Below are 25,813 nucleotides of genomic sequence, written 5' to 3' on the forward strand. Positions count from 1 at the left end.
GCGAATCCGGTCACGTGTGCGTGCGCGCGGGGCGGGCGGGGCTGCGCTTCCCGGCGGCGGCGAGGATGCGGGTGAAGGTGCTGAGCCGGAACCCCGACGACTATGTCCGCGAGACCAAGCTGGACCTGCAGCGCGGTGAGCGCGGCGAGCGCGGCGAGCGCGGCGGGGCGACCGGAGCGACCGGAGCGGGGCTCGGCCCGGCCCGGCCCGGCCCGGCCCGCCCTCGTCTGCCGCCCGCCCGGGAGGGCCGAGGGCAGCGGCGGCGGAGACAGGGAAGGCGCTCGGGTGCCTGCCGGCCCTGCCCGCTGCTGAGCTGCCGGTGGGGGAGGGTGTCAGCCAGCTGCGAGCCGCGGAGCCCCGGGCGGGCTATGCCTGCTCTCCCTCCCGCCGCCGGGCTCGGCCGGTCGGTAACCGGCGCTGTGCGCATGCGCTCGCCCGCTCCTCGTGCAGCGGGCCCTGACCCGCCGTGCGGCGGCGGGGGCCGCGGGGCTGCGGCCTTCCCGCCGGGCTCTGCCCCCACTGCCCGCCCCGGCGGAGAGCGCGGGCTGCTCGGGGTCTCAGAGCGTGGTCTGGAGACGCCGCTGGACCTGGAGCCCGGGGCTGGGGCGCTGGTCACCGGCCTGGACCTCCCAGGCTGCTCTCAGTGTTACCCACGGTACCCTTGGCACTCTGTCGCATTTACTGCTGGTTGTTTCCCGCTACATCTTATCCTGCTTCCTGCATATCCCTTATTAAAACTGGCAAAAATCCTGTACGTTTTACACGTTGTTTTTACACGTAGTAACTGCAGCCTGGTAGCTGTGATGGTGGCTGTCCCTGCTCTGTTCTCATCCTCATCATCTCGCACAGCCCTGCAGTTTCACCTCTGTAATGTGATAGAAATGAGGTTTAGTTTCTACCTAGTGTGAGAAATATTTTGTAAAATGGCCACCAGTCATCAGAAAGAGCGGGAATAAAACTCTGTGTGTCTTGGATACACAAAGTCAAACTACTTTAAGCAGGACAGTGCACCTATAGTATTTGTAACTGCATATACTTCATTATTTGATTGGAGGCGGGTGGCTATGATCTATGAAGGAGTATTCTCTAGTTATTTAGTTGTAGTAACACACTTAGAACGTGGAAAAATATTGAAGTTACCCACTGCAACAGTAGCTGAATATATTGTAATTTTCTGAATGTGATTTGTGTATGAGAGGTAAAGTCAGATTCTGTGGTGTCTTACAGAGTGATATCTAACTCAGTTTCATCAGAGATTTGAGAGATTTTAATAGGCATCAAATAATCCTTGAAAATCAGCAGATGGAACTAAGTATCTGTTCTTAATGAGTGATCTGATGGCAGTTACTTTTCTGACTTTTCAACCTTTTTGCATGAAAGAGACAAGAACTAGAAGTGCAATGTCAATAACCACTGTCTGTCAATTTATTGTAAGGTACAGCTGTGCAGGTGAGTGCAGAGAGACCCTTCCCTGGAGTTTGTTGGGTGTAAATGCTCCTCTCCAGGAAACCAGATAGAGCTTGCAGAGGACCGTGATAATGAAACTAATGAGTCTTATTTCTGAGTGAGGGCTGGCTTGCAGCTGACTAAACATGAGGAGTGTGAGGTTGCCTCTCTGTGCATGTCCATTTAACTGTGTTCTTTCTGTGTATATTAGAGTTTAGCGGTAGGAAGCTGGTATTGTGTGTTTTTTTAATGTGTGGATTTCATGTGTATGTGTGTGTTTTGCTTTGTAGTAGTTGGCTCTTTTTTTAAAGCAATAGTTGCAAGGTATCTGCGACTTCCAGTTTATTATATACATTAATATCTTTGTTGGTTTAGCACTATACCCTTGAAAAGGACATCAAATAATTTCAGAGTTATTTCAGACTGTTAACTTTGAGTTTGTTAAATGAGCATACTAATGATCCCATGAACCAGTTTCAAAACAGTAGGAATGGCAAAAATGTTGGTGTTGCAGAAAATTCTCCCATAGCAGGAAAATCAGATAAAAGCTTCTGAATTCAGTGTACCTTGACCTATACTACATACAATGGGTTTCTAATGTTTGTGTTATTCTTACTGCAGTTCCAAGAAACTATGACCCTGTATTACATCCATTTGAGGTCCCAAGAGAGTACGTAAGAGCTATGAATGCAACAAAGCTAGAACGTCTGTTTGCAAAACCCTTTCTTAGCTCTCTTGATGGCCACAGAGATGGAGTTAATTGCATGGCCAAACATCCAAAGAGTTTGTCTACAGTGCTGTCTGGAGCTTGTGATGGAGAGGTAAGCTGCAGTTACAGATCACCTTTCTTCCTTCTTTTTTCTTCCTGTGTGTGGCCTTTTTTTAATGCCCCCTGCTTATCTCTCTGTGTCTTTGTTCAGCTATGACATCTCTTGGAAGGTGCAACATACCCATTTTGGAGTAGTGTTTCTCAAACTGCAGTCAGTAGCTTCGCAGTGCGCATAAGAGTTTCAAAGGCGGCAGGTTTTGGTTGTGAGCAGAGGGTGTGATATTCTATTCCTCAGGATGGAGCAGTGAATGTTAATATTTACAGTCCATAGTGATTGCTTTTTGCTGCCCATGTAACCTCCGTTTCCTTTGAAGAAGTTAAACTGTTGCAGATTAAGAAGACTACATAAAGTCAGATGAGCTAGGGGAAAGAGGCACACAACAAAAAACTTTGTCAAATAATTTAGCTTATTGCCTAGAAAATGCTAACCCTGTATCAGTTTGATTATTTTATGTAAATATGGCAAGTAGCAAGCAAGGACACTTTTACTGGAGTTAGTTGCAGAAAAAAAAAATCATGTCTTTTCTGCCTTCTCTGTCCTCTTTTACCCATATATTGTTCATTTGGTAGTACGTCTGTATTTTAAAGGTGACTTGTGGGTAGCTGGTTGCTTTCTGCTTTTTACAGAAGGTATGTGTGTCATGCAGTAGTGTAAAGGAGAGTAACCTTTTCAGAGAGGAGGTGAATAAATTTAAATGAGACATTGACCAGATTTCTTATCCACTGGTAGAGTGAGTAAAGTCCTGGATACTATCAGTATAAACAAATCTAAAAACCTCTGTGGTTTTTGTTGTTGTTTTTTTTTTAATTTTTTTAATGGGCCCAAATGCTTTGACACCAAAACCTCTGAGAGCTGGATATCTCTACAGAATATAATGCAGCAACTGGACTGAAAACATTGTGTTGGTTCCAAAGGTTATTTCTGTGTGCTTTTTTTTTTCTTTAGAGAGGTATTTTTTGCTCAGATGCTAAGATTATCGCTGCTACTGTCTTTTAACAAGAACTCTATTTCAAAAATAAGGGAATGCAAAAATATGGTAGGTATACAGTTTGGGTGGGAGGAAAGGGTTAGAAGGAAAGAGCAGCACTTCAAAATTTTTTTTTTCAAGAAGGGAATAATTAAGTAGTTTTAACATTATAAAATCTGACCAGTGTTCAAGCCAGCTATGCCATTTTGTTACCATGTCTGTGATGTCTTTACTTGAATTATGAACGGCAGTTTTGGGCTATAGAAAACTTAACAACAGAATACTTTTCTGTTTTTAACAGGTTAAAATTTGGAACTTGGCCAAACGACAGTGTATTCGTACTATACAAGCCCATGAAGGCTTTGTTCGAGGCATGTGTGCTCGTTTCTGTGGTACATCATTCTTTACTGTAAGTATAATGTGTCTCTGTAATACAGTGCAGCCATACAGTGTACCTGTTTGCCATCTGTTTTCCAGTGAGCAACTTACCCTCTGGCATACAATATTTAAATATTGAATGAACACATATATTCAACTTGTCAGTGAACCTGACAATCCTGTTTCTGATGAAAATTATTTTGGTACTGTGATATGGATGTTATTCAAGACTATGGAAGGAATAAATAGCAAAAAATTGCTAGTGGATGCTCATGTAAATAGAACTTGAGTAAACTAATTTTCATTAAAGAAGTAGATAGATCGTGTTAGTTGAAGAAGTAAGTAGATTGTGTCCATTGAAAGACAAACAAACACTTAGAAAAGTAACCGTTTTCATAACCTGTGATTAAAGATAAGATGATTAATTTGAAATGGTTCTGGTTCAATAAGGTTATGTTGAAGCTCTATTAACTTATTTCAACCACAACTGATGCAGTTGTGTATAAACCATCTAGAAAGGGTATGTCTTCATGTTTCAAGATGATACAATACAAAAAATGGGTTTTGAAGAGTAGAGTGTCCTGAGGTTTTGCTTCTTGTAAGCTCAGCGTTGAAGAGCTATTTTCAATACTATATGTTTTTCTATTCTGAAATGTGTACCAGGTCACAAGGATAGCAATTAGGATGTAGAGAAAGCCATAGCAAAAAATTCTAAGTAACTCCAGATTAGAATCCCCTGTTGACAATACCTCTGCCTGAAAATTGAGAGAGGGAAAGAAGAAACATAAGTAGTGCTATCAGGAGAGGAAGTTAAACTTTTATAGCTTTATAGCTTATTCGTGTGTTGGGCTTTTTTGTTTTTTTGTTTTTTTGTTTTTTTTTTCAATTTGCCTGATGCAGATCACTGCACAGGCAGGCAAAAGTTTGTGCTGCCGTAGTGCAAGAGGCAGCATGGGTTTAGGAACAGGTGACAGGGGCACCTGGAGGTGGAAAGTGCCTTTTAACCGTTTACATGCTCATCAAAATGACTTTGAGAAAATAATTTGCAGTTTAAGGTGCTATTTGATAAAAAATCACAACATGTAGCCTAAAAACATAGTCATCATTCCAACTCACCTTTTTCATATTCAGTCCTGGAAGTACCTCTTTTGAAAACTGGAAAAGATTCATGGATTGAGAAAAAGACAGTTGAATAGGTGAAGGAAAGGTGGGGAGCACTAACAGTGACAGATGGGAAATCAGTCACCTCCTTTCACAAGCAGACAGATCCCCAGAGTGTCTCTGAGCAGCAGCCACTTGACAAGCCATCTCTCTTGCAGCCTTCTTCTGCTACTGCAGTTTTTATTGCTGTGCACAATGTTACATGGTATGGAAGGAATACTCCTTTGGCCAGTTCAGGTCATCTGTTGTGCCTGCATCCCCTCCCAGTCTGTTGCCCACACCTGGCCTACTCGCTGATGGGGAGGCAGGAGTGATGATTGACAGAGTCAGGGGGAAATGCCTCGACACCGTGCAAGCGCTGTTCAGCAACAGCCGAGACATTGGTGGTGTTTTACCTGCAAATCCAAACCACAGCACCGTATGGGCTGCCGTGAAGAGTGTTAGCTCCATTCCAGTTACATGATGTACATGTACCTTCGCAGGTTATAGTGAAATAGTATGACAAGGAGAAACCATCTTCAGCTTGGAGGTATAAAAGGGAGCAGTGAATAGGCAAGAGAGGGAACTTATGTGTATGTCGTAGATCATTCTCTTATGCAAGGCTGCCTGTGCTTCATTGCAAAGCTTATCTGGTAAAATAAACCAAACATATTCTTGTGAAACTGTACAAGGTTTCTCCAATATTTCCAGGTTGGCGACGATAAAACTGTGAAGCAGTGGAAAATGGAGAGCCCGGAATATGGAGAAGAAGAAGAACCTATTCATACAATTCTTGGAAAGGTAGTAAATCCATGTTTTGATTTTTCCCATGTTTCTTCTTTTGAATTATGTCTGAAGCAATTCTTGTGTAGCTTTTGGAGGAGAGACAAATAGTTTAATATTGCCTGTTATCACAATGGGATGTAAGGTAATGGCATCCAATTTTATAACGGCACTTTTGAAGTATCTCCTAAGTATTTATTGTATTTATTCTACATACAACCAGAAAGGAATATCTCAAGTGTCATCAGAGACTGCTTAAATCTGCTTCTACTAATCATCACTTTCTTAAGAGCTGGTCGGATCTTTCTGTAGTCTCTTTCTCTTTAGATGTGTGTTGTCAGTGCTTAGTCTGCACTAAATAACTGTTTTCCTGCCAATGCCTTGCAGCCATTCAATATAAAATTTTTACTTTGTCTTTCTTTTTGGCAAAAAGCTAAAAATATGTACTTCAGTACTTTCAATTTATGATAAGCTTATTTTATTTATATTTTCTTTATATTAAATACTTTTTGTAAATAGATAGTTTGAAACTCTTTAATTATTGTAATGTCTATGGAATCTGTTCAGGTCCTCATTGAAAATTTGTAGCTGTACCCTTGAAATTCCCGTTTGCTTTGAAATCAGCTAGGACTTTGTAAATGGGCTTCTAATGCTGACCCCATTGTAAATTAACAAGAAATGCATGCAAGCACATTGAGTATACAGAAGGCTGGTCTATTGTGTAAGGGTGCATCTGATGATAAGACTTAGTTTCTGGTAGCAGTGGTGACTTGGTTTTCAGTTATATAAGTGAATAAAAATATGGCAGATGTGGTATGCAATGATTTGTTGATTTTATTTTTTTTTTTAGTAATAATATACTTGCATATTTATATATAAAATTGATTTTGTAAATGTTTTTACTTTTTTTGTGTTGGTTGTTTTGTGGTGTGGTGTTTTGTTTTGTTGTTTAAGACAGTGTATACAGGAATTGATCACCACTGGAAGGAAGCTGTTTTTGCCACCTGTGGCCATCAAGTGGACATTTGGGATGAGCAAAGAACGAGTCCCATGTGTTCCCTCACATGGGGTTTTGACAGCATAAGCAGTGTAAAGTTTAATCCCATTGAGGTAATGTTTCTGTTATGTATTGGAAATCAATATTCTTTTTGATCAGTATAAGATCTGAACTCTTTTAACAAAATATTTAATGTCTTTTTGCAAATTTATATTTTGATATATTTTAACATAATATTTAGGAGGGTGTATACATGTGGCTGTATTGCTTTGGAATGTAGTTCCGTATATTTTCATATTTTTATCTTTTGTTTCTGTTTGTGGGGGAGAGGAGAAAGAAAAATAGGGCGGTCTCTGTTCCACCCACAGCAATACGTACCTCAGCTATATGGTGTAGCAGTTACGTGGCTGTGGAGCTCTCATCTGTTCCAGTTCTGTACTCCCTGTGACCAAGACTTCTCCCCTTCTCGTTGGCGAACAATCGCGTTTGATCAGCAGTTGCCATGTGCCTCTTGGCTGGACTGTGTTTGTAGATGAATTGTTTATGAGGAATTGCTTGTTATTTGTGAAGTAGAGAGGACTGGGTGGATTCTAACTCTTACAGGGAAAGCTATTTAAAATGTTTTTGCTGAATGATTAGCTGCACAGAAAGAATAATGGATGTATTACCTTGACCGAAAAACTAGCTGTTTGTCTATCAGCTTTGTGAAATAGCTGGGTATCTAATATAAACTGTTGATCCCATGCTCTAGAAGTGTTTGGAAGACCACACATGCCAATTTTCTTTCTTTCTTTTTTTTTTTTTTTTTTTTTTTTCCCCCAGACATACCTTTTGGGCAGCTGTGCTTCTGACAGGAATATTGTGTTATATGATATGAGAAAATCAACTCCATTAAAAAAGGTAATCTTTTTTTCTTTTAACAGAAGCTTATGACACTAATAATCATACTGAATATGTAAATAGTCTGTAACTGTTGATGACAGTAGAGAAAAGGAAGCTCTGAACTGTGAGTTCACTGAGGTTTTTGTTGTCTAATTTTGAGTCTTTTAACTGAATTTTGAATTGATGTTGGGATTTTAAACTATGCAGAGTTAGAAGGGCCCTTTTCTGCATTCAAATGGGCTGTCATGCTCACTGTGTTGTAATTCTTGATAAAGTGCCTGACCTGACAGTAATTTCACAATAAGAACTTTATGTTCCTGTATTGGATTCTGTCTGGGTATGTGTGAATTTTTTTTCTTTGCTTCCTTCTGCCAAGCAGGAGGATATAAAGTAACTTCTAAGGCATTTCGTTTTCGCCATTGGAGAGCCTTGCTCTGTATTTGAAAAAGTGTTTTACTTTTACATGATGATAGGACCCTTCCTTGTGCACCTAATGTAAACCTTTGTGGTGGAATCAAAATTGTATTTATATGTGGAATTCACCAATGACATTAAGTTTCTTATTTATCTTAAGAGAATGTATTTATTTAAAACAAGAAGCCAGTAATTCATACACACTTATTAATCTTGATCAATTTCAGTAGTTTTGAGCCCCAGAACTATCTTAACAATTTTCATCTTGTGATACAATATTTTGGTTTGTGAATACACACTCAGTTTCCTTCTTATATGTTATGTACTGTCTGCAATAACAGTCGTCTGATACACACTAGAACACTATAGTGGTATTTAAATTAGTTATAAAATAGGAACGCTGTTGGCATAACAGTATTTCTTTCTGTCTCTGTGCTCCAACCATTTTTAATGAAGTCTCCTTTGGGCCACTGAGACAGGGCTTATAAAAAACTGTCAGCGATGCCAGCCAGAGACCTGAAGGTTGAAATGAACACAGTCAGTGCTGTAGATCTCTAGTTAAAAGGGTGTAGTTTGAGCTTTTGTGAAGTAAGTTCAAGCCTAACAGAATTTTACATATGTACATATATTAAATATAAAAAAGTATACATACACGCATGCATATGTACCTCTGTGTTCATTATTGTAAGAGTTATAATTGTACAACTATATTTTGTTATATTTATGTGAATTTATGGTGTTTGGTATAGTAAGCTGAGAATAAAAATGAGTTTGGAGTACCATAGCATTCAACACCCAAATGTCAGAATTTTCAAGTAGGATAATGCCTGGCCTAGAGCATTGTGGAAAATCCTGTTTAGAGTTGTTTAGGTTGTTAATAAGTTGCTCTGTAATTGTACATCTACTTTGTGTCAGGCATACTGTATGGGTTTTATTTTTAAATACAGTAGCTGAAAGCTCCTCTGAGAGTCAGCAGAAGGCAGAGCAGTTGTGTCTGGGATGTCAGGACCCTCTTTGCTGCCTCCGCTTCTCCCACCGCTCTCCCCGAAAGTGGGGGCATCCGACATACAGCTGCTGAATGCCTCTTGGCTTGTCTGCTGTGAGCAAAGCACAAGGGTCTTGTTAGGCTGTTGTCAGCTGCCTTCCTCCAGCTTCAAGGCAAACTGGCCTTTTGCAGCCATCTGCTTACTAGTATCAAGCAAATCTTGTGAATGTGTAGCAAATGATTTGTGGCTAATACAGTGATAGTGGTGAGTAGATTATAACACAGTGACTTCTGAACATGTTGCTTGGTGCTTTAATAAGAAATGGCAGCTGTCCTGCAACATTCACAAACTGCCATTTCAGAGATAAAACAATAAAGGGGTAGTAATAACTGAGAGAACATTGAAATTTTATAATGGCTTTGCAGATGCTGGTTCACAGTGTCAGTTAATGACTACATCCTTTGAAATAACCATTCAGTTAGGCGTGTGTATAGATTACTTAACTTAAAGCTCCTTTAATTATGATGAAGTTCTGGGTTTACACATTGACCACTAACATGTTTACATGTTAAATGACCACTTAGAAGAATGTGCTTCTGAGATGACCTACAGGCCATAACTTAATTGGAGTGTAGCAGAAAGCAGTGGGCGTATGATGGGGCAGAGGAAGTTCTTGAGCTCCCATTCTAATACTGCTAAAGAAACATTCTGTCATGTCACTATTCCTCTGCCATAGTTCTGTGTCTAGAAAGTGCTTGTCTCCAGTGGTGTGGGAGGCTTTGAACTATAGCAAGTATTTTACTGTCTATAACAAGGTAGCAATGTGTAAATATTCTTCAGGTTATCTTGAACATGAGGACAAATACACTGTGTTGGAACCCCATGGAAGCCTTCATTTTTACTGCAGCAAATGAAGATTACAAGTAAGTGTGACCTTGCTTTTTAATAATCTTGATCATGTTATGTTTTTCATCTGTGTCTTATTGATTTGTCATCATGCTAAAATATGTTTTTTAAAAAGCACTCTATGTCTAAATTTGAATCACTCAAGTAATAACCTAGAGAATTATAGGCTTACTGATCTGAAAACAAACAAACAAAAAAAGCTTGATAGTATACTTCTTCTTTCTATGTATTTCAGTGCCTGGGGGGAGAAGCAGTGTAACTTAGAAAAAAAATGCAGCTGAACCAATGCAAATGTAACTTGCAATGAGACCTGGAAAATGAATACTGTTGCCTCAGACTGGACCAACAGGAGTGTTTATTTTCTTGCAGCCTCTTGTGAAGCTTATATATTGTACTGATCAGCTATTTTGATGAGAACATTTATTTAAAAAATATGTATATATATATATTTTGTGAAATGGTTCCAGAGGCTGCAATGCTTATCCTCTCAATGTCTCAGTGTTTTACTTTTGAACAATGCTATTCATGTGAACAGCTAATCTGATATTGAAAAAGCTGTCTCTTCAAAACTAGGGCACTGTAAAATGTGTTCCATATCCTTTTGTCCAGGAAGTTGGTGATCTAACAATAGATTGCTGTTTTCTTCTAGAACACAGGAATTTTATCACTTATCTTAAGACTGTTTTTCCAAGGAAATGGAATCTGGCCCACGCCTTGAAAGTGGGTGTTGTATTTAATGTACTGCTTTTCATCTATTTTGGTTATAGTATGATAAGGCTACCAAGCTACGTTATCTATTTTTTTTCCCTTTGCTAAACTAAAAGCTGTAAGCTGTTACTCTCGGGGCAACTATCCTCTTGCAAACCAGGCAATCAGTATAAGCGCAATGCAAAACGCACATATCAACAATGCACGTGCAGCTGTTGGCTGATTATATGGACCAGAGGTTTTGAATATGATGCTACCATACTTGGGGAATTTAGAATTAAAAAATAATAGTTGCCAGTAAACTATTGAATAAGAGCTATTGAATTAATTCCAGTTATGCATTCATCTGCAGCAAGGAGGGTGAGAAACTTGCTAAATTACAAGTTTTTAATATAGTAGTTCTACTAAATAGTATATCTTAAGCAGGTTTCATTCAGTGTTTTGTCAGTAAAGCACTTTTGCATATCGGCACTAGCACGTTAATGATCTACTCGGTTGTTATGCCTTGCTGTGTATCAGTGGGCCTGTTGATTCAGAACAAGTACAGGTAGATCTCACCTGAGCTTTGCAGTGCTTAAGAGTGAACCAGCTGTGGTCCAGCAGCTGTGTGTTTGTTTTTAATGTAATGCTTTTCTACAGATAGTGTGCTCTGCTGAACTGGTATCTCCATGTATTGAAGGACCAAGCTTTCCTTGGGCTCTTAACATTGTCTCGCCCAAAGACAATTAGGCAGTAGGAAAGGGGCCAACCATGTGTGAGCTTCCCAGCAGACTCTGAATTATTAGGTGTTCCCAACACGGGAGTATCTGAAAACCTTGCAGATTTGATAGGCTTGCTGTAATGATTCAGAAATGTTTGCCCTATTTCAGGTTATGTACTTGTATCTGAAGATGGAGTAAAGGAGGACAGTGTGGTCATTGCAGAAATAGGTTTGGTTAGTGACCCATGAACAGATGAGGTAGGAAGTAGTGGAGACTGTCTGTTCTTTGACAGTGAGCAAGAAACCTAGGTCTGATCTAATAACCAAAGCCTCTGCATAATAAACTGTTTCCAAAACCCTAAACAATATGTCATTCTTTATTGTAATGTGTTATGACCAGTTTTAAAAAGTTCCCTCTGCAATATGGATCTGTTCTTAAGTATGGTTTATGTGTGATTGAAGTAGCAGTTCAGCAAAAATGTGCTATTTACTTTGGAGTTTTGAAGATATTAAGCTGTTGTATTTATTTTAAAGCTTGTATACTTTTGATATGCGCTATCTTGAATCACCTGTGATGGTGCATATGGATCATGTGTCTGCTGTTCTTGATGTGGATTATTCACCCACTGGGAAAGAATTTGTCTCTGCCAGCTTTGATAAGTCCATCCGCATTTTTCCAGTAGACAAAGGTCACAGCAGGTGAGTGATTTTACTCCTTTCTTGCTGTCATTCATTCCAGTGATATCCCTCCCTAGTCCTCAAAATTCTTAATTCATTCATTAACATCTTCATTGAGGCATTTACTTTTGGTGAATATTGAAATCTTAATCTGTATATAACTTGAAATTGACATGTCATGTAGTTGACAGATAATTGTGGAGTATGTATTAGAGTAGAACTTGTACTTAACTGCAGTATTCATGCAATTTTGGATTAATATTGCAGTGGGTTATTGTTCTTGGGTGTACTCATTTGTATTTTACCAAGACAAATCCCATCTTATTTCCCTCTGTATGTTATCATTAATGATTTTAGGTCACTTTGTACTGTATCTGTTGCTGCTTAAGTTTACAGCGCCTTACAATATTGTGGCACTTGGTTTTCTAGGGACTGTCTTTGTCCTATTTGGACGATTGCTAAAGGCGCTACATGAAAAGCGTTGTATGAATTCTGGAGGATCAGTTTGGGACACTTATGTGATCTGTTTTGTTACGCTTACTACTTTTTGTTCATATTTGTCAACCACATTCTGATTCATGTGACAATGCTTTCAATGCAGTTCACTTTGAATTAGTTTTTCATGTAAGATTTCATAAGGCAGAGTATTAAATATTTTGCTGAAGTTCAGATTGGATCTACTGTGCCTCCATTATTATTTTTTTCAGTTTGATGAAAATGGAAGGAAGTTATCAGATCTGTCTGATACCACTTGTTCTTCATAAACCCACCTTCATTATTCTCTCCTGTCAATTCTTCCTCTTTTTTTCTTTATTATTAACTTCGTTTTACTTCTAGTTGCCTTCCTCTCTCCAACCTCAGCTCCCCAAGAATTTGCTACTAGGTCATGTTCTAAGCGGTTTTGGGGGTAGAAATGTTGTTTGGGGGAATAGTATATTTTTATTGTTGATTGATGCAGCTATGTGTGCATTATTCAATGTAGCTTTGTATGCTCCTGTACTCTATTAAAGATTCAGAGGGGTTGTTTATATTTTCCTTTATAACTAATCTACAGGCAGTTTTCATTTTCTTGCTGCCTTGCAATATTTTAAATGTAACTAGGTATTGCAGTTCCTTTGTGGGTTTGTTTGGTTTTAGTGGGAGGTTTTTTGTTGTTTCGTTGTTTTTTGCTTTGTGTATGGTGGTGTTTTTTGGTTTTTTTTTAATTCTTATGTTATTAGGCAGCTCTTGTGTTCTACAGGTCTTCCTTTCTATGGAATAGTAATGTTCACAACAGTGATGTGCTTTAACTTTGCATATCACCATTGAGGGGATGTTTGCAGACCCCTTAATGCAACAGTAAAAGGTTTCATTCCACATTGTAGCAGGTTGTTGCCAAGGCCCATGGAAGGAATTTTCTTCTGTCCCTCCTTTTTTCCCCTTCTGTGTGGGGGGCACAAGTCTAGTGAGGAGGAGCCTTACAAATGAAGAACTTAACTTATGCAAGCTGACTAGGGCATTCTTGAACATTTAAAATTCTTTGGAAGCTGGACTTTTTCAGAATTGCACAGCTGAAATCAATCCACTAGAATGGAGAAAAGTCTTCAAATGAGAGATCTGATCCCACCTGGAAAATTGAGAGAACAGTTAAGAGTGTCTCTAAAGAAGGATCCTGACAATATTCCAGTTTTGACTTTTGATCTTGCAGCAGTCTGAAACTCCTAACTGTCAATTCTTTCTATTTTATTTTAAAATGAAAATTGAAATAAGGGAACGGATTAGCCATAAGAAATAACGTTTATGAAGTTGATTAAATTTAATAAATTCTTGGTAAGCTGAACTGGATGTCTGTGTAAATTTTTTAAATGACAGATCCAGGTTATTTGGCCATGTTTTGTGTTTTTCCTTTCCCTGAGAATGGTATTTAATAACTTGTGATGACAGCAACAGGAGAGGTAAAGGCTGAAAATTCAGAGTGAGAAAAGGAAAGGTACTTAGTTCCCCAAAGGTGGGTGAAGAAAAGCTTTGTTATTGAGACAAATAGTAAAATTAAACATAGACACACTTATGAAAATGCATATGTGTATGCACACTATTAAGCATAAGCATCAGTAGAGAGGTGATGTGAGTATTAATGTTTTCTGAAGGTATTCATGCTCAGTCTTCCACACGGTTGTTCTTGTAGAGCATTATCTGAGTGTGAATTACGAGAGGTGGTTAAGCTTATGTAAGGTGCTGTATTGATTACTTTTGCTTTTCTCATAACCCCTCCAGCTCAACCCCAGTCTAGTTTTTCCACAGATCTTGAATACGTAGTGTTTCCATATTTTCTTTCCATTACTACTTGGATTTTACTTGTAAAAATAACTGGGTAGAAGAAAGAGAATGGTCCATAAGCTGCAGAGCATGACTAATATTCCAAAGGAGTGGGTATAAGCAGAAAATAAGTAGGCCTTGCTTATTCTTCTCCTTTAGAATGCTAATAAATAACTGAAATTACCAGAAAAATGTTCTTGGTTCTGTATTTTTATAGTAGAAATTAAATAATAACTTTATTATTAATATTGTTTCTTGTTTGATATGTTCTTATATGAAACTCTTAATGTAATTTTCATTGAATATTGGTTTAAATGTAACATGAAGGAACATTTTTCAACAGGTGCCAGGACTTGTTGAGCTAGAGTCTGATGAGAAAGTAAATGTAGTTTGTGCTTTAATAGCCACACAGCTGTTCTGAATGCTTTTTTACTAGCTGATATTTACTGTTGAGCTTGGTTGCAGGACTGGAGACTTTTCTTTGAGCTTTTAGGGTTTCAAAATTTTTCCTAGGGGTCTCTTAGGCAATGATAAGGAAGACAATTTTATGGAAAGGAGGGAAATCACAGTGAAGAGTAGCCAGTCCATTGCCATGCCATAAGCGGACAGCTGGAGGTGTTTATTTACTGTTCTCTTTCTTGTTTGTAATGGTGCTGTCAGATTCTTTGGCACGAGTTCTTCTGCAGTCCCATTCTGTAATGCTTGATCAGTGTAACAGCGTGTTAGTGAAAATCATCTTGAGAACAGTACACATATCATATTGTATACCCATGGCACGTTTTGAAATAATAGTTATTCTTCAACTATTTACTGTAATTTCTATGAAAACACGTATTTAAAGAGCATCCTATCCTAGGTGGTCCTTTATCAGTCTGATCATCATACTTTATTTGAATCTCTCTATGTATAGATTTAAGTGTTTAAAAAAACAAGTTAAAAATATGTTTTGTCTTGAACAGAATGCTTTCTGCTATTTGAAAGGTAATGTTGGTGGGAAAAGTGATGATCATTTTAAAATGTTTCTCTTCTTCAGGGAGGTATATCATACAAAGCGAATGCAGCACGTCATCACTGTAAAATGGACTTCAGATAACAAATATATTCTCTGTGGTTCAGATGAGATGAATATTCGGCTGTGGAAAGCTAATGCTTCTGAAAAACTGGGAGTGGTAAGAGTTGCATTTTATATTTTTTAAATTGTTATTACAACTGTTAGCCTGTTCAACTTCTAAAAATTTGTTTATAAAGGGAAAATGTAGAACTGTAGTTTGACATTTGTATTTAATTTGAACTGGCATGCAGTATAACTCATTGTGTTTACTGCAGCTTGTAATAATAAAATTACATGCCTTATTATTGCTACACAAGGTGGGGTTTTTGGTCTTGTTTAATGTTAACAATAATGATCAGTTCTAACTAAACAAGATGAGAGTTTTTTTACCTGCATGCTACAGGTGAGAATTCATCCCTTTGCACTAGAGAAAAAGCAGTAAATTGTGGTTTGCCATACGTAGGTTATTCTTCTGAAGCTCAGGGCTAGTAGTTTTAAAACATTTTGGCTGGCATGCAACTGGTTCATGGTCAGTTGTACATATTATGTGCAATGATAAGCATATGTGTTGTGAAACAGAGCACTTGCCCCGGTGCATAACTGAGATTGTCATTAGCCTATGTAACTCTCAGATATCAGGTACGCAAACTACAGGCTGTTTCAAAAAGATGGACCCAATTTGAAATCACTGTATCTTTGAAATCAGGTCCATCTTTTTTGAACACCCTGTAGTGTGGTGTCTGTAGTGTAAGTCAGTTTGGTTGAAGTGTCCATAGAAGGAACAGTCTAATTGCATACAAATCTCGTCAGTTACACTTGTTCAAAGGTTTATTTATAGACAAAGCCAAAATGTTCTGCTACAGCTACCACTTGCATGTATTCCTCTGCACAGTTGTATTAAAGTACTGAATGACGTTAGAGAATTGATTTGACACTTTGTCCTCTGGGAGTAATCCCTTTATGTAGCTTTATATTGTCAGGTTGTTTTGGAGTTGCTTACTTTGCCTTTTCTGAGCCTATCAGCATAGCTGTCAAATGATTCTCGGGGGAGTTTCTACTTGATCTTGTGAAGAATGAGGGGAGAGGAAAGGGAAGCTGTAATTCATGGAAGAATATTGTATAGTTGAGGGGATGGATCTATTGGATAATTCTGTCTAGGACTGCTTGTGGTTACCTGAAGCTCTCTCAAGTGATAGTATCTGCGTAGGAGTGGAGTGGAGCTGGGAGAGGTGACAGGTGAATAGGAGTGGCAGGAGTACTTGGGGCTACAGTGTGGAATGGGTATTTCATGGACTGTTGTGCCTTGTGAGAAGCACTCGATACAGAGTAGCACAGCGAAAACAGCATCTGCATCTTGAGCCATGGCTTGCCATAGGTATTTGAAAGTCCTATTATTTTTCTCATCTTTGTTATAGAGCTATAGATTAAAATATATACACATATATCTTGGTAGCCTATACAGTATTTGAGGTTACAAACTACTATTGAAGTTGAATTTCTGTAATGGAATAACTTTTTTTGTTGAGGATGCTATAGCATGGACCAGTTGAAGCAGGCCCAGAAGAGGTCACAAAACTTATCAGAGGGCTGGAACACTTCTGCAGTAAGGACAGGCTGAGAGAATCGGGGTTGTTCACCTTGGAGAAGAGAAGGCTTTGGGGAGACATTATTGCAGCCTTTCAATACTTAAAAGAGGCTTGTAGGAAAGATGGGGGCAGACTTCTTAGCATGGCCTGTTGCAATAGGACATGGGGTAATGGTTTTAAACTAAAGGAAGTGAGACTCAGGCTGGACATGGGAGGAAATTTTTTACCATGAGGGTGGTGAAACACTGGCCCAGGTTGCCCAGAGAGGTGGTAGATGCCCCATCCCTGGAGACATTCAAGACCAGGCTGGACAGGGCTCTGAGCAACCTGATCTAGTGGCAGATGTCCCTGCTCATTGCAGGGGCCTGGACTAGATGACCTTTGAAGGCCCCTTCCAACCCAAACTGTTCTATGATTCTATTATTGTTTTTTCCTTTTCTGAACTGATTCTTGGGATTTTCCCACATGGTCCTCCAGTCAAACATTTAACATTTAAATATCAATCCTGTACTTGCTAATTCTAGGGACTGTGCAACTCATTATAGACTTTACTTTCTGATTTATCTTTTATGTTCAATTTGCTTAGATAGTGCGGTATTGGGCAGAAATATTACCTCTTTTTCTGCTCTTGTGTCCACATGGTCATGGCAATGTCCTTTTCACGTGGTTTTACAGCATTAGCTGAAACATTTTTTATTCATACTTAGCACAGAAGGAGCATGCTGTTCTTATCTAAGATGTTCTGCAACAGAATTTTCTGGTATTTTTGACATAGAACTTAACTCTGTACCCTTTTTGTGAAGGACTAGTGGATAGAAAGAATGTCAAAAATACAATTTTCATATAGAATGACTCCTAATCTTTTCAGATGTGAACAGAATATTCACACTATTGACTACTAGCTGGCATTGGCTCCTTTTCTTATGAAAGAGTAAGGATACTTGGCTCTGGGAAGTAATATGCAAACCCAACTACTCCTGCATTGTAGAAATATTACATACCAAAAGGACAACTTGGATATTTTTCAGTGTTCAAAATGTAGAGTGGTAAATGACATTCTGTTGTTCCATATAGTATTTGCATCAGTGAAAAGTGACCATGGGTGGGCCTAAACAGGAACTACCAGTCATGACTATCAGGTATTGGTTGTGGTCTGTGCATTAATACTCCTTGTGTTCCCTGACCAGACAGTGTATCCTATATTAAATTGCCCGTCTGTGGGGTTTTTTTTCTGTTCATAATCTTGGAGGCTGCACATACCATTCAGCTCTGCTGTTGTGGGATCGTGCAAATAGAGCTTTTGTATGTACCTGTAAGAGTTTGTAAGGATTTCTGACAAAGCTCTCCAGCTGTCAGCTCCCAAGACAAATAGGTCAAGTGGCACGTGCCTTTTTTTTTTTTTTTCATTTGGTGTTTTGACCCTTTTTAAAGAAAAAAAAGCTATGAGAAATGAAAGTCATCCCGTAATTTAGAATACAAAACTTGTCATAGTGAATTATGTAGAAAAACTGCTTTCATTTCACATGGGTGATGCTAATGAACTTGTAAAAAAAAGTTATAATAAGAAGAGATCATGTTTCACATCCCCATATCTTGTGTGGAAGTGTGTTCAAGCCTGATGCTGTTGAAATAGCAACACACGGAATTTGGATATCAAATTAGTAACCATCCAAAGCTGCTGTAATTGTTAAGAATTTTTTTAGAAGCACTATGAAGTTTTATTGTTCAGATGTTTAAGAGAGTAACTGTTGCTCGTGGAACTTAAGGGTGGAATCTTTATGTCTTACCACATTCTTGGACATACCTTGGAAATGTTGCTTCAACTCAGGCAGCTGTGCCAATCCTTGTTCGATCCAACCTGGTAGTTCCTGTGATTCTTAACATTGCAGTTGTTAACGGCTGTTTAGCAGGTTCCGCTGGTTTTCTTTAGTACCTGCTCCTTTTTTAGAGGATTGGTGTTCTTATCTTCATAGGCATATGCTTGCTCGTTTTATAAATGTCCAGTTTTCCATAGTCTTTGGCTATTTTTTGACCATTTTGAATATTCAAAATTGAACACTCAGTAATTCTGTCGGAAGTGTCAGAATATGTCTTAAACGCTTAGTTGCTTGGTCTGCTGTTTTTCTTTGCTGAGAAGATTTGATTGAATGACTCATCCAAAGGTCACTGTATTTCTGATATAATTCTAACATCTTGTAATACATTGTATTGTAAGATGGATATTTTTGGGATGGGAGTGAATGGAAACCAGCATCCCAAAAGGCGAATGGTAATCAAACTTTTTTTTTTTTTTATTCCTTTGGTGAGTACTTAGTCTTGGTTTTAGCTTTACTGGGTTCCAGTGAAGCTGTAGTGAGTACATAGTGCTTATGTTGCGAGTGATGAACATTTATCTGCTTGGAAGGTTATACTTTCTGAACCGTGGCTGCCGTAGCAGTCATCAGTTCTGGCATGCATGTTTCTATTGTTTTTTAATGTATTTGGCATCACACTCATTATTTAAAATCAGCGAAACATTAAAGAATAAGTCTCAGGAGGAGCCAGAGGCGTGCTGTGTCTCCATTCCACTGACAGTGAAGTCTGTATGGTTTTTACATAGGGGTGGCAAACCTCAAATCTCTGTTAGGGCTACTACAGAAGTTGCATTAAAATAATTTGCAGTATTTAGATTTTTAATAAAAGTTGATTAAATAGTAAATACTATCAAATAAGACTTAGAAGTTTTTATTTTTAAAGCAATAAGCATCTAGCTTTGCATGTCCAGAAGCAGAACTCCCAGTTAAACAAGAATTTCAAGATACTCTGGACTGTTGTACTTAAAATGTGATGTTATGTATATTTGAGTCTTCTGTACCTCTGCTTTTGGAGAGGTTTGGCATTTCTGAAAAGGTAAATGATTTTTGGCTTTTGAGGAAGAGAGGAAAACAGAGCCTCATCTGAGTGAAAAGACTGGAAATGCAGCAATAATAGAGTAAGTTTCAATTAATAAAATAGAATTAATCTAATTGATACAAAGAAATGTGTAGATTGAGGTTTTTTAATTGTAGTGAAAGCAATGAACCATCAGTAAAACTTCAGAAAGCTGTATCGATCTTCAGTCTTTTGACACATGAGAAAAAATCTGCACCTGCAGTTCTTATAGTGTAAATGCTAGGTAACATTTACTTCTGTGAGTAACAGCTCCAAATTTGGCTCTGTTACATTTCCAGAGTAGTTAAGAATTGGAACAGAGCACTGGACAATTGAAGAAGAAAACCTTCTGCTCAGGAATGATTTATGTTTCAGTAAAACTAGTGTGAGGAGTGTAGCAGTAGTGTAGCATAGGTTTGCTGCTTTCTTACAAGATGCAGAAGTAACAGCTTTAGAGTAAGGACTGAAAAAATGGGAGAAAGTGCAATTACAGGTCTTGATTTTGATCTAGCAAAGTGTATTAGCAGGAGCATATCGAAACTGTCTAGTTGTATATCCTTTCGGTCTGCTGCTGGCACACCATTTTGTGACATATGGCTGATAAGCAGTACCAGATATTGTATGACATGACAATCTTTTCATAGTGATTTTGTATTTTTGATTCAATGAACATGTAACTTCATCCCTTTAGCTATGATTTTGTGTTCTTAACATCTGCATTACCTTTTCTGTTGTTTTTGATCCAAGGAAACAATGAGTAATAAACTTCATGTCAATAAATTTTAAAAGGTGTTTTCGGCAGAGCAATGGAAAAAAATAAATTAAGACAAGCTATGGTGTAGAAAATTGCTGGAATATGTTTGGATTCTAAAAATACATTGCATCTGTGCTCTGTCTGCCCTGCTGTATAAGGGCAACCTGGACAGGATAGATAAACAGCTGTTTCATATTCTCATGCTGAATTACAGGAGTCTAATAGTGTGGAGTTTTAAAGACTGCACAGTACATAGCCTTTAAAAGGACAATTTTTTGTTAAAGGTGGTTTTAGCTCTTCAGTCGGAGCTCTGGAAAAATGCTTACTTTCCTTCTGCTCAGATGGGAAAAATAACCAACCTCTCTCATCTGGAGGGAAGAAAGGCATAGGCAGTTTACTCAAGTTCAAATTTTCCTGTTGCTGACAACTTGGTTGCATTTTAGGGTTCTTTTTCCCCCTTTTTACTCTAGACATTTGCTGTGAAGTACCGCTGTGGTAATGGCACAACTCAGCTGTCTTTCTGCCACATAATTTCTGTTTCCCTCATACAGGAAAGAAGTGGCACATTTACTTTTGGAATGTATGAAAAATGGTCATACTTCGTCTTTGAGCATCTTCCACTCATGCTGTTGTATAAATCCTAATTTATTATATTGTGGAGTGTTCTGGTCCCTACAAACGAAATCTCTAATCCTGCTGCGTTTACAGCATCTTCTCCAGCTCGAAGCAGGATGGGAAGCAACACTGTTCTGTTCAGCTGCTTGGGCTGACCTCTGGAAAATGACTTGCAAGAGCGACTGGAATTCCATGCGTGCTTGCAGTCTGCTTTCTTAGCTGTCTGCCACCTTTTGTAACCAGACAGAAACTTGTCATTACTGCAGAATTTTTTTTACCATCATGTAGATAAGAACGTGCTTAGCCCAGCCTGGTATATGGGGCATTGGCATTCAGTAGCTGGCCTTTCTATATACCTCTTTATATATAAAAATGGAATCAGACTCAAGCTAACCACTGCTTAATCTGTATTAATTTTTTAAATAAGATATGCTGGATGTATCTTTAATTTACAGATTCACCTCTTGTCTGTAGGATCATCCAGGCTATTCTAAATCAGCAGCAATTTGCTCTTCTTAAATTAAAGGAAAATCATTGCATTTAATTAAAATAAAAGCTCTTTAATTTGGATTTTGTTGGCAGTTTTCTGCAGCGTGGGAACACCTGGGATTTACTGAGAGTGAACAGGCTATTCAGGCTGGCTCGCCAGGAGGAATTTCAGTAAAGGGCAGGGGGATGTTAGTTTTAGTGGGTTAAGATTGTTAAAATTTACTCGTTTGCAATTTGAGAGATCATGATAAATGTAAGTAAAGCAGAAGGATTTGGTTTTACTGATAAGGGTGTGTGGAGAAACAGAGGCTGAGAGTATTTTGTGTTTGTGATGCCTGAATAAGAATTTTCTGAACAATGAGCAACTCTGCATCTGGTACCTTTTTTCTTTATTGTCCCAAAGGAGAAACACCTTTGCTATATGTATTATTAATACTTGCTTTCAGACCATTAATGGTATTTTTGGACCAATATTATCTGAGTGGGATATTTATTTTTTCAGAATTTATGAAATATTCTAAAAGAAGTCACTTTTAAAAGTGATTTCCAGAGTGGAGAACAGCCAATTGCTGATTTCAAAGGAGGGGGAAAAGCATGTTGCATAATAATGTAGGTGGAATTTCCAAATTTCTGTGTGTGTAATAAAGTTGTTGCTTTCGTTATTGCTTTTTTTTTTGTTAGTGTCTGAAATTCAGGTTTGTTCAGTGAGTCAGTTGCAAAGCTGAGTATATAGAAACTGAACTATTGTTTTGCTTTTAATACTTGAGGTGCAGGTAGCAGCGGATGAAACAAATGTGGGAGAGCATAAGGCTTGTGCCACTGTGTGTTTGAGAATATGAAGGGCTTTTAAATGTCTCTTGAGTTAGTGTGTTTTGGGCGGGAAGGTAGGAGGAAGAGGGCAGGATTATCCTCCGTTAATATTTAATATTAAATATTTAATATTAGCAGACTTTCTGTTCGTATGAAAGCTCACTAGACTGAAATTCAGCTGAAATTCCCAAAGATCTAAGCAAATTCAAAGTACATAGAAACAGAAATTCTTTGTGAAGCAGTGCATGCTTTAAACAAAAACACAGCACACAGGATTTTTTTCCCTTTGATAAAAAGCATTAGGACCAAAGGAAATATGCCTAGTTTAAAAAATATATATATATCCTCTGTAGGTTAGCTGTTAGGAAAAGACATTTCTTAGTTTCAGTGTTGTTAATGATGGCTCAGACATAATTTTAAAAAATAGCGTCTTTCGTGGTAATACTAGCTCACCTCTATTTCATCTGTGTTTGATACAAAGATATTGTTAGGTGCATGATGAAAGTTGGAACCCCCTGTGTACCATATAGTCAAGCTGATACTTGAAGCCCAGTGTACTTACCAGATTTCCTAATGTATCAAGGCACTGGGTAAGATTTAGGCCACCTAAAGAGCTGTCCGTAAAGCTGTTCATAAAGACAATTCATTTATAGCATTTGTACTTACACTGGCTAGTGATTAAAATGCCTGAAAATCTTTGTATCACAACAGAAGTTGATCATTGTCAGGGGTTAGGAAAGCAGGCAGACTCTGATCAAAGAGGTTTTACTGTCAGCTATTTCTATAGCACGTGAAAATCTGATTTTCAGGGGGTAGTCAGTTACTTCACTGAGCTTTGAAAATGCGATAATGCTTTGTGTTTGAGCATTGGGGTATTGTTGAAATAGTAAGTTTTTAATACTTACCTACCCTGATTCTGAAGTTTCTGTGGTTATAGCCATTTGTTGAAGGAAGCCAATTGAATGAAAAGTTATTTTTTGATTTTTTGTAGAGAAATTTTGCAACAGTTAAATCCCTGTTCTTTTACAACATGCTTGCCTGTGTTGTTTTGCCTCTAGCTCGCACCACGAGAGAAGGCAGCTATGAATTACAATCAGAAGCTGAAGGAGAAGTTCCAGTATCACCCAAAGATCAGACGCATAGCTCAACACCGGCACTTGCCTAAGAGCATATTTAGCCAGATCAAGGAGCAGCGCATCATGAGAGAAGCTCGTCGGCGAAAGTATGGCTTCCTCTTCTGGCTTTATTTTCTCTTGATCTGAATAAAATGCATCACTGCCGTGCTGTAGCAGCGATGTGTGGGACTGACAGAGCTACGGGGTGTGGCAGGAACAAGTAGAAGCTACTTTTAACATCTGAATAAGTGATCATGAACTACTGGATTGATTAGCCTTTGATTATAAGGAAAATGCAGATGAGTGCCAGTATCGATGAGGACTGGCTGCTTCCCAAAACTTCACTGAAGAAATGGGAGCAAATACTATGTTGGAAGGAGCCACAGTGCTCTGTTAAATATGACATGATGCAACATTGCAATGGAAACAAAGTGGCCTGGTTTGGATGTGAGGAGGTTGTGGTTTTTGCTGGAGTGGTGTTGGGCTGTTTTTGTTTTATTAAGTGCCAGGCTCTATGATGAGTGTTTACAGTCACCTGGATCATTGCCATATTGGCATATCTAGGAGCAGGCGGAATACTTCGTAGCCATTAAATTAACAGTACAATGAAAAAGTAGTGGGTTTTAGTCATCTTTCTGAGCTGAAAGACACTACAAACTTGAGCAGCAGATGTTGTTGGCAAGAAAACAAAGCAAGCTGAGCTCCCAAGAAAAGGCTCAATTTCAAACTTCTAAATTAGCCCATTTTAAAGTTATTTTTCAGAGGGACAGTCCTCCTCAAAGGAGGAAGTACATGGCTTTTGATTAATAAAAGCAGAGCAGTTCTTAAATATATGTATATTTTATTTGAATTGTAGCATACATCCATTAGTAGCTTAAGGAGGAAGCTAGTGTTTGTTAAATTGTTGGTGTGACTACTTAACTTCATTCTTCTGTTTTTTACTTCTAGGGAACTGAATCGTCGTAAGCACAGCAAACCAGGATCTGTGCCATTTGTGTCAGAAAAGAAGAAACATATTGTGGCAGTAGTGAAATAACTGTTTTCATCTGTGCAAAATGTCACAATGAAAGAAAATGTCACTACTGAATGAATCCACAGTACCTAATTTGATGGACATTGGTAAGATGGTGTATGGCTCCAGAAACATGGCCTTTCTTCCAAGTATACACGTGCTCTGATGTCTGCTTTGGGTAGTTCTGAGAATTTGCCCTGTAATTTTTTATTGCTATTTGTGTGTCTGACGTTACTGGCCCAACACTGTATATTGCAGTGGAGTTTGACCCTTCTCATATAAGCAGATGATGTGGTAGTTGGTGGAGGATATCTGTAGTTCTAATCCTGCTCTGTGGTACTCCTACTAAAAAAGAACCTTGAACTTTATTCAAATTTGTCAGAGGCAAAAAAACCCTTTGTTCCAAAACTAATCAAGTAAGCAAGTGACCTTAAAGCAATGAAATAAATCTTGATTATTCCAACTGACAAATATACTGCGTTTTACTTATTACAGTTCATTCTTTTATTGAAAAGGAATTCAACAGAAATGTCAGACATCTGTAAACATATTTATAGTTTTGTTCTGTCTTCTTAACAATTGTTATATGACTTGACAAAACTTGAGACTATTGCTAATACTGTGACGTAGTTGAATAAGTATATTTTCCCTTTAGCTTATTTAAAACTTCTAAAATCTGGATGAAAGATGGGAAATCACATAAAAGCCGGAAACTTCTTTAGATGAAATTTATTATAAACCTTGTATTTTAAGTTTATATAAAAAAATAAAAGCTTCAGATTTCACAAGATATATGTAGTCTGAAGTTCTTTTACTGTTTGTCTGGGAAATGTTCCTCTTCTGTTCCAGTGGGACAGACTTAGCTGTTTACTGAAGATGCCAAGGTGATCAGAAAACAATGTTGGAATTCAACTAGGCCTCCTACGGTGAAGGCTTCTCTTGCAGAAATATGATATATTTAACAACTCTAAGTGTTGCTTAACATCTTCCATACAAAAGGATTTCTGTAAGCTTTTGCACTGCAATGCAGTCTGTAACTACACCTGCACCTAGTTTATGCACAAAAAGAAAATGAGTTCAATTAAAATAAACTTTATAGTTTAACTTTTTAATCTGGAAATTGAGCACCTTGAGCATGTGCCTTCATATAGCATCCTGTATCTACTGAAGCTAACATTCATGTGCATTTCTAGTTCTTGCTCTTTCAGTTCTCTTCCAGCACTGTTTGGGCAAGATTCCTGGATCACCATGGTAAAATTATGGCTGTTTGGTAAGAGGCCATAATGTATCTTTTACTCTCTGGATCACTTACCTTATGGGGTGATGCAGGAGGAGAAGCAGATCAGAAGAGCTGTAAGTAG

At 38.3% G+C, this 25,813-nt stretch overlaps 1 protein-coding gene across 1 annotated transcript; it reads left to right on the forward strand.

Moving 5' to 3' along the window:
* The first annotated feature begins 1 nt into the window (after nucleotide 1).
* On the forward strand, nucleotides 2-25,242 carry DCAF13 (DDB1 and CUL4 associated factor 13). Its single transcript, XM_065054224.1, has 11 exons — nucleotides 2-135; nucleotides 2,068-2,267; nucleotides 3,545-3,652; nucleotides 5,473-5,562; nucleotides 6,499-6,654; nucleotides 7,364-7,441; nucleotides 9,664-9,746; nucleotides 11,672-11,836; nucleotides 15,144-15,279; nucleotides 23,384-23,547; nucleotides 24,389-25,242. Exons 1-11 carry the CDS (start codon nucleotides 66-68, stop codon nucleotides 24,474-24,476), a joined length of 1,338 nt encoding a protein of 445 aa, XP_064910296.1. The 5' UTR covers nucleotides 2-65; the 3' UTR covers nucleotides 24,477-25,242.
* The last annotated feature ends 571 nt before the right edge of the window (nucleotides 25,243-25,813 follow it).

The sequence above is a fragment of the Columba livia genome, chromosome 2 (genome assembly GCF_036013475.1).
Source record: "Columba livia isolate bColLiv1 breed racing homer chromosome 2, bColLiv1.pat.W.v2, whole genome shotgun sequence".
In the NCBI taxonomy this organism is placed as follows: domain Eukaryota; kingdom Metazoa; phylum Chordata; class Aves; order Columbiformes; family Columbidae; genus Columba; species Columba livia.